General features: G+C 34.7%; 1 protein-coding gene across 1 annotated transcript; it reads right to left on the reverse strand.

The window, feature by feature from the left end:
* Window positions 1-292: 292 nt before the first annotated feature.
* Window positions 293-4,054, reverse strand: LOC126887510 (uncharacterized). The gene has a single exon (XM_050655138.1). It carries the CDS (start codon window positions 4,052-4,054, stop codon window positions 293-295), a length of 3,762 nt encoding a protein of 1,253 aa, XP_050511095.1.
* Window positions 4,055-13,446: the final 9,392 nt, after the last annotated feature.

The raw sequence follows: 13,446 nt of genomic DNA on the forward strand, positions 1-13,446 counted from the left end.
TAAAAAGGGTCTGTTCCTGATATCAGTATGTTAGCTGTAATAAATAAAGTTTTAAAAATTACAATATTCAATCATCTAAATAATCTTAGTGGCGTAAAAACGATTAGTGATAGGGTGATAAGAGGATTATATTATTAAAAAAAATGTCTAATTCTGATGTACTTATCATTATTGCAGTTGTAATAGATAAAGTTTTAAGAAATGACTATATTCAATCAGCATCCATCTTAAAGTCAATCGAATCATCAATGGTAAATATTAAAATAAGTTTATTAAAATTTTTGTCTTAAATCTAATCAACATCCATCTCAAGAGCATCAATTAAATAGTGCCCAAAGGGAAGCGTATCATAAGAACCCTGAATGTGATGTCTTTTATCATCATTGGAGCTGAGGGCAATCTTGCTTTGAGTTATAGAATAAACTTGGTGTTTATCAGAGCGTATAAGATTTTGCATGGCAGTCTTTGTTGTGAAGGTATCTAAACATTCCACGTAGTCCTCAAAAGTAATTTTAGTATTTACTACAGATTTCTTTACCCCCTTCGCCTTCTTTGTAACACCATAATTTCGTATAATATTATCAATTTCATCATCCTCATACTCTTGTTCTTTCAACTTCCCCCTCAGCTTTTCAATGTCATTATCTGTGGTAGCTGCTTTTGTCGTGTATAATTTCGATCGGAGTCCTATGTAATCGGTCATAATGCAGCCATTATTCTCATCTTTCATTATACCCAATACCTTCTTATTAACCAGAGGGATGTTGTAAATGTTATCTTTAGGATAGTCTGAGGTATCAAAATATTTATAGCAATCATATATCATTGCTTCATACGGGTCTTTTTCCCGTATCTCCACAATCACCGAATCTGTATCTGTATAGCAGGTCGAAAAGTTTTCTCCGAACCTGCTAGCTAAGTAGCCATATTGGAAATCATATATGGTTGTTTTCGCCAAATCTAAAATACTCATTCCAACATAAATCGGTTTAACTAACCATATTTCCGCTCTATGCATCTCAACAGCAATCAAATTTTCATTAAAGATAGTGGCGTTTTTAAACAGGGGGCTACTTATTCTAGCTTCAGCTCCATAACGACCCTCCCACTCTGTCAGCAATTTAATATCAACGCGCCTGCGCACACACTCTAAAGTCTTACCGAACACTGCATTGTTCATAAGCTTAAACAGATTCTTTTCAAACTCATTTTTTGCTGCCTTCCGGAGATTTGTATTCAAGTCGATGTATGACTTTAACCAAGGAGACTGCTTAAATTTCAGGACTCGATGAATCTTTTTTAGTATTAATCCATGAGCTAGCGCTTGCTTCAAGGCCCTGTAATGAATTACATATCTTTCTTTATCATGAAGGGTAGCCATTAATTTGGTCAGCTCTCGCGGACGTTTAGGAGGTTTCATAGTTTTCGGGTTCAAGGATTGGGGACAGAATGGGATGTCTTTATGACGATCATGGAGATGTTGAGGGTACTCCAGATCGACCTCGAGAATGCACCCTTCAGAAGAATCGTCCGGAATACTAAGAACGTCGATGTTAGTATCAGTCCACTCGAAACCTCCAAATGGAAGATATTGCGACATTGCCCACCCATATTGATTATTGACATCGAAATACATCAGATAGGAGTCGGTCTTAGATGGGTCGTAAGATACCATGTACTTGTTATTAGCATGAACACGACGTTTCGAGCAAACTTGACTCAAACCACCACGAATGCCACGCTCCACAAACAAATGCATATCTGGATCAGTTAAAAGTTCAAGTTCCTGTTTTGTATACTTAAGCATTGCATCCCACGTGAATCCAGGTAGAGTAAAGTAATGAGCGGGGTCAAGATTATATGTTTCGAGACAACTGGAGCGGAACCGCTCAAAAACATCGGCAAGAAGAAGAATATCTGTTTTCATGTAGAGATCGACGTAATCTCCGAGAGAAGAACAAGAGAATGAAGACCAGACTTGGAGGGCGCGATGATAATGGCGGCGAGGACAAGGTTTATCCTCAAGTTTATTATAAAAAGACTCGATAGACGGCAGACATGTTTCAATAAAGCGATCAAAAGAATCAATATAATCATAAGGCATGATACCTTTCGCAGTAAGAAGATTGAACTGCTCCTCGGGAAGGAAAACATATTGAGAGCGGAGATTAGGATATTCGGTCAAATAAGAAGAGAGCTTATCGAGAGAAGACGCCATAAATCGAAAACTATCGATGAAACGAAATTTAATTCGAGCATCATTAATGTGTTTGGTGAAAGATATATATTTTTCCTTTGTAATAGGAAGAAGATCTACGGGACCTTTGATGTGAGTAGCAATATCAGTAACAATGAAGTGGGCATCATATCCGCTGAGGTTATGAAATATCACAGGGATAGTGTGAGCATCTTTATAATTAATGTTACACCCTTCATGAGCTGCAAATCTATAATTATTTTCTGGGATCAGGTGATTATGATCTCGAATTTTCTTATCACCGGGGGAGAAGCGCTGCTCACAAATATGACAATGAGTGGCTGCTTGAAAATCACTCTCTTGCTGAAATGTCATATTAATATCAAATGGACACATAAACACCGTAGAAACATCCTCAGCAAGCTGATTTAGTTCATCTGCGAACCATTTCATGCAATCTTTTCCACGATATGATTTATAAAATGACAGAGAATCATCATATGAACATTTAAAGTAATACCCAACGGCAGCAGGTATATGTTTTTGATAGGTAGTCTTTTCAGCACTATGTTCCAGAACGCTTTCGAGATCTGCGTATACGGCGACGGGGGCTTTTAGTTTATTCCTGAAATTCTTAAATTTTAACATTTTATGGCTTTCTTCAGGCATTTTAATGGCTGTTTCATTTATTCTTTCACAATCGTTGATGTGAGCTTCTAGCTGTGTAGACGATGAAAATAGTTGTAAACACCTATCACAGATAACATCTGATCGCCCTTTGCAGCATGTCTTATGAACATTCAACTTATCTTGTGATCGGAAGTAATGGAGGCAGCCATCACAGAAATATTTTGTCCCGTTTTCTTTGCTAAGCTGCTTGGAAAGGAGGCGAGATAGATTTTTTATCCAAACGTAATGATATCTAATGGGACCTTGGTCGTCATATTTATCTTGTATCAAAAGCATATTCACATGTTTATCCTTCTTGTTTTTTGTTATGAAGGTTGGGAGGGTCGTATAGTTCTTCTTCTCCTTTTTCAAAATGTATACGTTGATCGATATATTATTCTGCTTTTCAAAATTCGGAATCTGTTTAATGGACATTGGCCACTGAATACCTTTAAGTTTCAGCACTTGGGAGTAGTGTGGGTAAGATGACATTAAATCAGAGTTACTCCGACAAGGATATAACGCCGATATGACAGTCCATGCAAAGCATGCCTCGTCATCATTCTTAACATTAATGCATGCCTGTTTTCTTTTTATCTGAGGGGGAAGTTCAATGTATGAGGAACCAAGCTGTGGTGTAAATTTGTTTATATTAACCCCCAGGTTAACAACCGCTTTTAGTGCCCAGCCACTATCTCTCTCTTGGAATTCTTCCAAGTCTCTGCTAAGGGGTTCCACTACTTTTTTCTTGAACCATTCATCAAGATTGGTGTCTCTATAAATGGCTGAGTTTGAAGTAGTGAAGTACTTGGGTTCATTTATCATCATATCGCCTTGAGCAATCTCGAACTCTCCTCCAAATGCTATGTTAACTTTCACTGCAGAGTTATTTTTTAAGACATTATGGATTCGTCGCTTGAACAGAGCTTTGCAATCAACCAGGAAACTTCCCGGGTCCTTGTGTTTCAGGTTCGAAATGACTCCAGTCTGAATTCTTGAATTAAATGTAGATAAAGAGTCATCCCATTGTACCCTACGCTTTGCAGTCTCCGGTCGAGTTTTTAGTCCCGCCCCCTTCTTCTGTTCGGCTTTTAGTTGGTTTCTTAATGTTTTCACCTGCCGCATCTGGGCTTCGAGGTGCTGCTTTTCGCCAATCGTCTTTACAAACCTCATTCTATCATGAATCATTTTAATCGCTTTTTTACACTCTACCAACCCTTTTCGTAACTTTTTATCATTATAATTGTCAGATATTAACCCCAAGATGGATGAAATATACAGAATAAGTTTAGCCAACATGTTAAAATACAACTATAAAATTTAATATTAAATTAACAATAAAATTTTCAATAATTGTCAATTTAAATCAAAAAATTATGAAAAAGTCAAAAATTATTAAAAATAATCAATAATTTAAAAAAATCAAAATTTTCAAAATATACCACTCAGCAGAGCACACGTAAATGATTTACCAAAGCACTGAAGGAAGATCTGAAACAGAATGAGAAAATACAAGTTGCGTCAAGTATTTAGTAAACTTTGGTCGGACGGAAAACTGAACGGTGATACGTTATGCTCAAAAGGCCCCTGAAATGAGTAGATTTGTGCGTGTTTTCTCATAAGAATCAATGTAAAAGTGCTGTATTTATCATATTTATTGAAATCATCAAATACTTCATCCAGTTCAGTGCTGATAGTTATAATTTATTGCATGTGTTCATGGACTTGATATCTGATAGATTGGTGTCAGGTTTTAGATAAATAGCAATTATTTCAAAATTTACCTTAATCGTGTTGTGCTGATGTAGATATTCACTCAAAATGTTCAAAACTTTGGGTTTAACATGTTTTAAAAATCAATTATAATCCAGTTTTTATCACTACTAAAACGATAAGATGCGATTCTGATTTAAACGCATGCGTCAATTTTAAAACACATCCATATATCACTTCCAATTTAAGCGGTCTTAATCTTTTTTCGGGAATATAATAATCACCATTAAGCTTATTATCACTATCTACATTTCCGTATTTACATATGTTCCTACGTCGCGACAGCTTATCCGAGCGCGAAAACGATTTATTACACTTACTACACGTATTATAATTCACGATAAACTAATGAGGAGCTCCACTAATTTGCCTTAAATAGGATAAAGATACGAGAATATTAACCCCACCATATCATTTTTGACGATGTTGATCGATAGTTATTTTTAGACCGAACACCGGCTAGTCTAGTCTGCATCCTGTTTGATATATATTTTCTTCGTGCGAAATGAGGAACATCTGGCAATTGTGATAAATTAAGAAAGATGATATTGTGGGAACTCATTTCTTGGTTTTTCTCATACAAATTGGCAGCTGTAGTAAAGCGGACATTAAGATATAATTAAAAAAGATACCACACACACTGTGAGAAACACAGTTGGTATTTTTTGCGAAGAATATAACTATGCAGAAACCGTCATGTGAAATGAGGACATCTGCTTGTCATCTGCCGATCTAAGCACCGAGGTTTTAATATCTAAAAATAACTTAAGCATCTGGCAGTCTACTCAACATCCGGGCATGCCAGATGAGGGAGCAACGGCCAACAGTGGTAGTGAAGATTCGGTCTAAAAATAGCATTAAATCATTAACATATTTAAAGCATAGGCCTCTTCTTTACATGTGTCGCAAAGTATAATATACAGGGTATAGTCAAAAAGTCAAACCAATTCTTCTTTCCGTCTGTCGAAAAGTGTAATATACAGGGTGTAGTCTGAAAGTCAAACCAATTGTTCTCTACATGTGTCGCAAAGAATAATATACAGGGTATAGTCAAACCAATTCTTCTTTCCGTCTGTAACAAAGTATAATATACATGGTGTAGGTAGAAAGTCAAACCAAGAACCAGGAAATAAATTACAAATATAAGAGCACACGAGTTATGAAACAACCATCTTACAAGCAAAAACGACACAGCATATAATGAAATCAGTAAAATAGCGAAAAGGCAAGACGTCATAATCAGGGTAAAACCTCCATATATATTTGTGAATGGAAGAAACAACACAAGATATAAAATTAAAGTGTTGGAAAACTCATACAAAAGTAATATGTATACGTGTGTTCAATATTTCTATAAACCTTGTTATTTAATCTAATCATGAATTAAAATTTCTAGTGTAAATCTTAAGATCCAGTTTGAGATAGGATTTCAATGTTCCTTTTTATTTTTTCAAATAATTTAAGATACTGCTTATTTGGTTATATGTATACATACAGTTGCAGCATCAATAATATTACTTATTTTGTAATTACCCACCATCCAGATAATTATTGATAAATAAAATATGTATGATTAGCAGCAGAGTCCCAGGTATTTGTCACATTTTCCGTTCATTTTTTGTATTTTCCAGATATTTTTCGGAACTCTCTTATTATCCATTTGTTTTTTGAATTTTGCAAGTATTTTTAACATTTTTCGTAATTTTTCGGGTATTTTTCATATTTTCCAGATATTTTTCTGAACTCTCTTATTATCCATCTATTTTTTGAATTTTGCAAGTATTTTTAACATTTTTCGTAATTTTTCGGGTATTTTTCATATTTTCCAGATATTTTTCTGAACTCTCTTATTATCCATCTATTTTTTGAATTTTGCAAGTATTTTTAACATTTTTCGTAATTTTTCGGGTATTTTTCATATTTTCCGAGGTATTTTTTAACATTTTGTCATCTACTTTCAAAAAAAAAAACGACAACAACGAAAATCTTCTATGTTAACCATTTTCAGTTGTACTGTTACAAATACATCACATTATTCTTAAAGATTTTGCAAGGTCGGCTGAATGTCTCCGGACCTGCGTATAATTTGTCTCCTTTTCATTACTGAGAAACTGCAACGAATTTGTCTATTTGGTGAAAAATATTTAATTGACACAATTTTATAGGAAAACTTTACCGCTGTACCGTTTTATTCACTGTTTTCATTTGTTGAGTAACATATTTAAATTATTTTGATTTTAAGTAGTTTCATAGTCTTCTCTAATTATCATTTTTATAGCTTATTTATCCTCCGCAAGATTTCCGCATTTGTTATATGGCTCATATAGTATAGCGTCGTCATCAGTCCCAAACTTCGTATGTAAACTTTTTGACGAAATCTACTTTTGTGGTATGGCCATTCATCTAGTCGACTTTTATTGTAAGACCTCGTAATAAAATTATCGGTAGATGTGAGGTTTGGATTGTCATTATATTTCTTTCGATCTGTACAAGGTCAGGTTACTCGTTTTTATACAAACTTTCTACTATATAACTAATAATTCTAGTAACTATATAACTAGTAATTTGAAAATATTAAACATACATACTTAAATAAAATGAGTAGTGTAATTATGTCCTAACAAACCGGATGCAGGTGTTCACTGCCAGATGTTCCACCTCATTTTGCTAGTACAATATCATATATAATATATAATATATAATATATAATATATAATATATATGATATTGTACTAGCAAAATGAGGTGGAACATCTGGCAGTGAACACCTGCATCCGGTTTGCTAGGACATAATTACACTACTCATTTTATTTAAGTATGTATGTTTAATATTTTCAAATTACTAGTTATATAGTTACTAGAATTATTAGTTATATAGTAGAAAGTTTGTATAAAAACGAGTAACCTGACCTTGTACAGATCGAAAGAAATATAATGACAATCCAAACCTCATATCTACCGATAATTTTATTACGAGGTCTTACAATAAAAGTCGACTAGATGAATGGCCATACCACAAAAGTAGATTTCGTCAAAAAGTTTACATACGAAGTTTGGGACTGATGACGACGCTATACTATATGAGCCATATAACAAATGCGGAAATCTTGCGGAGGATAAATAAGCTATAAAAAATGATAATTAGAGAAGACTATGAAACTACTTAAAATCAAAATAATTTAAATATGTTACTCAACAAATGAAAACAGTGAATAAAACGGTACAGCGGTAAAGTTTTCCTATAAAATTGTGTCAATTAAATATTTTTCACCAAATAGACAAATTCGTTGCAGTTTCTCAGTAATGAAAAGGAGACAAATTATACGCAGGTCCGGAGACATTCAGCCGACCTTGCAAAATCTTTAAGAATAATGTGATGTATTTGTAACAGTACAACTGAAAATGGTTAACATAGAAGATTTTCGTTGTTGTCGTTTTTTTTTTTTGAAAGTAGATGACAAAATGTTAAAAAATACCTCGGAAAATATGAAAAATACCCGAAAAATTACGAAAAATGTTAAAAATACTTGCAAAATTCAAAAAATAGATGGATAATAAGAGAGTTCAGAAAAATATCTGGAAAATATGAAAAATACCCGAAAAATTACGAAAAATGTTAAAAATACTTGCAAAATTCAAAAAACAAATGGATAATAAGAGAGTTCCGAAAAATATCTGGAAAATACAAAAAATGAACGGAAAATGTGACAAATACCTGGGACTCTGCTGCTAATCATACATATTTTATTTATCAATAATTATCTGGATGGTGGGTAATTACAAAATAAGTAATATTATTGATGCTGCAACTGTATGTATACATATAACCAAATAAGCAGTATCTTAAATTATTTGAAAAAATAAAAAGGAACATTGAAATCCTATCTCAAACTGGATCTTAAGATTTACACTAGAAATTTTAATTCATGATTAGATTAAATAACAAGGTTTATAGAAATATTGAACACACGTATACATATTACTTTTGTATGAGTTTTCCAACACTTTAATTTTATATCTTGTGTTGTTTCTTCCATTCACAAATATATATGGAGGTTTTACCCTGATTATGACGTCTTGCCTTTTCGCTATTTTACTGATTTCATTATATGCTGTGTCGTTTTTGCTTGTAAGATGGTTGTTTCATAACTCGTGTGCTCTTATATTTGTAATTTATTTCCTGGTTCTTGGTTTGACTTTCTACCTACACCATGTATATTATACTTTGTTACAGACGGAAAGAAGAATTGGTTTGACTATACCCTGTATATTATTCTTTGCGACACATGTAGAGAACAATTGGTTTGACTTTCAGACTACACCCTGTATATTACACTTTTCGACAGACGGAAAGAAGAATTGGTTTGACTTTTTGACTATACCCTGTATATTATACTTTGCGACACATGTAAAGAAGAGGCCTATGCTTTAAATATGTTAATGATTTAATGCTATTTTTAGACCGAATCTTCACTACCACTGTTGGCCGTTGCTCCCTCATCTGGCATGCCCGGATGTTGAGTAGACTGCCAGATGCTTAAGTTATTTTTAGATATTAAAACCTCGGTGCTTAGATCGGCAGATGACAAGCAGATGTCCTCATTTCACATGACGGTTTCTGCATAGTTATATTCTTCGCAAAAAATACCAACTGTGTTTCTCACAGTGTGTGTGGTATCTTTTTTAATTATATCTTAATGTCCGCTTTACTACAGCTGCCAATTTGTATGAGAAAAACCAAGAAATGAGTTCCCACAATATCATCTTTCTTAATTTATCACAATTGCCAGATGTTCCTCATTTCGCACGAAGAAAATATATATCAAACAGGATGCAGACTAGACTAGCCGGTGTTCGGTCTAAAAATAACTATCGATCAACATCGTCAAAAATGATATGGTGGGGTTAATATTCTCGTATCTTTATCCTATTTAAGGCAAATTAGTGGAGCTCCTCATTAGTTTATCGTGAATTATAATACGTGTAGTAAGTGTAATAAATCGTTTTCGCGCTCGGATAAGCTGTCGCGACGTAGGAACATATGTAAATACGGAAATGTAGATAGTGATAATAAGCTTAATGGTGATTATTATATTCCCGAAAAAAGATTAAGACCGCTTAAATTGGAAGTGATATATGGATGTGTTTTAAAATTGACGCATGCGTTTAAATCAGAATCGCATCTTATCGTTTTAGTAGTGATAAAAACTGGATTATAATTGATTTTTAAAACATGTTAAACCCAAAGTTTTGAACATTTTGAGTGAATATCTACATCAGCACAACACGATTAAGGTAAATTTTGAAATAATTGCTATTTATCTAAAACCTGACACCAATCTATCAGATATCAAGTCCATGAACACATGCAATAAATTATAACTATCAGCACTGAACTGGATGAAGTATTTGATGATTTCAATAAATATGATAAATACAGCACTTTTACATTGATTCTTATGAGAAAACACGCACAAATCTACTCATTTCAGGGGCCTTTTGAGCATAACGTATCACCGTTCAGTTTTCCGTCCGACCAAAGTTTACTAAATACTTGACGCAACTTGTATTTTCTCATTCTGTTTCAGATCTTCCTTCAGTGCTTTGGTAAATCATTTACGTGTGCTCTGCTGAGTGGTATATTTTGAAAATTTTGATTTTTTTAAATTATTGATTATTTTTAATAATTTTTGACTTTTTCATAATTTTTTGATTTAAATTGACAATTATTGAAAATTTTATTGTTAATTTAATATTAAATTTTATAGTTTTATTTTAACATGTTGGCTAAACTTATTCTGTATATTTCATCCATCTTGGGGTTAATATCTGACAATTATAATGATAAAAAGTTACGAAAAGGGTTGGTAGAGTGTAAAAAAGCGATTAAAATGATTCATGATAGAATGAGGTTTGTAAAGACGATTGGCGAAAAGCAGCACCTCGAAGCCCAGATGCGGCAGGTGAAAACATTAAGAAACCAACTAAAAGCCGAACAGAAGAAGGGGGCGGGACTAAAAACTCGACCGGAGACTGCAAAGCGTAGGGTACAATGGGATGACTCTTTATCTACATTTAATTCAAGAATTCAGACTGGAGTCATTTCGAACCTGAAACACAAGGACCCGGGAAGTTTCCTGGTTGATTGCAAAGCTCTGTTCAAGCGACGAATCCATAATGTCTTAAAAAATAACTCTGCAGTGAAAGTTAACATAGCATTTGGAGGAGAGTTCGAGATTGCTCAAGGCGATATGATGATAAATGAACCCAAGTACTTCACTACTTCAAACTCAGCCATTTATAGAGACACCAATCTTGATGAATGGTTCAAGAAAAAAGTAGTGGAACCCATTAGCAGAGACTTGGAAGAATTCCAAGAGAGAGATAGTGGCTGGGCACTAAAAGCGGTTGTTAACCTGGGGGTTAATATAAACAAATTTACACCACAGCTTGGTTCCTCATACATTGAACTTCCCCCTCAGATAAAAAGAAAACAGGCATGCATTAATGTTAAGAATGATGACGAGGCATGCTTTGCATGGACTGTCATATCGGCGTTATATCCTTGTCGGAGTAACTCTGATTTAATGTCATCTTACCCACACTACTCCCAAGTGCTGAAACTTAAAGGTATTCAGTGGCCAATGTCCATTAAACAGATTCCGAATTTTGAAAAGCAGAATAATATATCGATCAACGTATACATTTTGAAAAAGGAGAAGAAGAACTATACGACCCTCCCAACCTTCATAACAAAAAACAAGAAGGATAAACATGTGAATATGCTTTTGATACAAGATAAATATGACGACCAAGGTCCCATTAGATATCATTACGTTTGGATAAAAAATCTATCTCGCCTCCTTTCCAAGCAGCTTAGCAAAGAAAACGGGACAAAATATTTCTGTGATGGCTGCCTCCATTACTTCCGATCACAAGATAAGTTGAATGTTCATAAGACATGCTGCAAAGGGCGATCAGATGTTATCTGTGATAGGTGTTTACAACTATTTTCATCGTCTACACAGCTAGAAGCTCACATCAACGATTGTGAAAGAATAAATGAAACAGCCATTAAAATGCCTGAAGAAAGCCATAAAATGTTAAAATTTAAGAATTTCAGGAATAAACTAAAAGCCCCCGTCGCCGTATACGCAGATCTCGAAAGCGTTCTGGAACATAGTGCTGAAAAGACTACCTATCAAAAACATATACCTGCTGCCGTTGGGTATTACTTTAAATGTTCATATGATGATTCTCTGTCATTTTATAAATCATATCGTGGAAAAGATTGCATGAAATGGTTCGCAGATGAACTAAATCAGCTTGCTGAGGATGTTTCTACGGTGTTTATGTGTCCATTTGATATTAATATGACATTTCAGCAAGAGAGTGATTTTCAAGCAGCCACTCATTGTCATATTTGTGAGCAGCGCTTCTCCCCCGGTGATAAGAAAATTCGAGATCATAATCACCTGATCCCAGAAAATAATTATAGATTTGCAGCTCATGAAGGGTGTAACATTAATTATAAAGATGCTCACACTATCCCTGTGATATTTCATAACCTCAGCGGATATGATGCCCACTTCATTGTTACTGATATTGCTACTCACATCAAAGGTCCCGTAGATCTTCTTCCTATTACAAAGGAAAAATATATATCTTTCACCAAACACATTAATGATGCTCGAATTAAATTTCGTTTCATCGATAGTTTTCGATTTATGGCGTCTTCTCTCGATAAGCTCTCTTCTTATTTGACCGAATATCCTAATCTCCGCTCTCAATATGTTTTCCTTCCCGAGGAGCAGTTCAATCTTCTTACTGCGAAAGGTATCATGCCTTATGATTATATTGATTCTTTTGATCGCTTTATTGAAACATGTCTGCCGTCTATCGAGTCTTTTTATAATAAACTTGAGGATAAACCTTGTCCTCTCCGCCATTATCATCGCGCCCTCCAAGTCTGGTCTTCATTCTCTTGTTCTTCTCTCGGAGATTACGTCGATCTCTACATGAAAACAGATATTCTTCTTCTTGCCGATGTTTTTGAGCGGTTCCGCTCCAGTTGTCTCGAAACATATAATCTTGACCCCGCTCATTACTTTACTCTACCTGGATTCACGTGGGATGCAATGCTTAAGTATACAAAACAGGAACTTGAACTTTTAACTGATCCAGATATGCATTTGTTTGTGGAGCGTGGCATTCGTGGTGGTTTGAGTCAAGTTTGCTCGAAACGTCGTGTTCATGCTAATAACAAGTACATGGTATCTTACGACCCATCTAAGACCGACTCCTATCTGATGTATTTCGATGTCAATAATCAATATGGGTGAGCAATGTCGCAATATCTTCCATTTGGAGGTTTCGAGTGGACTGATACTAACATCGACGTTCTTAGTATTCCGGACGATTCTTCTGAAGGGTGCATTCTCGAGGTCGATCTGGAGTACCCTCAACATCTCCATGATCGTCATAAAGACATCCCATTCTGTCCCCAATCCTTGAACCCGAAAACTATGAAACCTCCTAAACGTCCGCGAGAGCTGACCAAATTAATGGCTACCCTTCATGATAAAGAAAGATATGTAATTCATTACAGGGCCTTGAAGCAAGCGCTAGCTCATGGATTAATACTAAAAAAGATTCATCGAGTCCTGAAATTTAAGCAGTCTCCTTGGTTAAAGTCATACATCGACTTGAATACAAATCTCCGGAAGGCAGCAAAAAATGAGTTTGAAAAGAATCTGTTTAAGCTTATGAACAATGCAGTGTTCGGTAAGACTTTAGAGTGTGTGCGC

This window comes from Diabrotica virgifera, chromosome 6 (genome assembly GCF_917563875.1).
Source record: "Diabrotica virgifera virgifera chromosome 6, PGI_DIABVI_V3a".
Lineage (NCBI taxonomy): Eukaryota > Metazoa > Arthropoda > Insecta > Coleoptera > Chrysomelidae > Diabrotica > Diabrotica virgifera.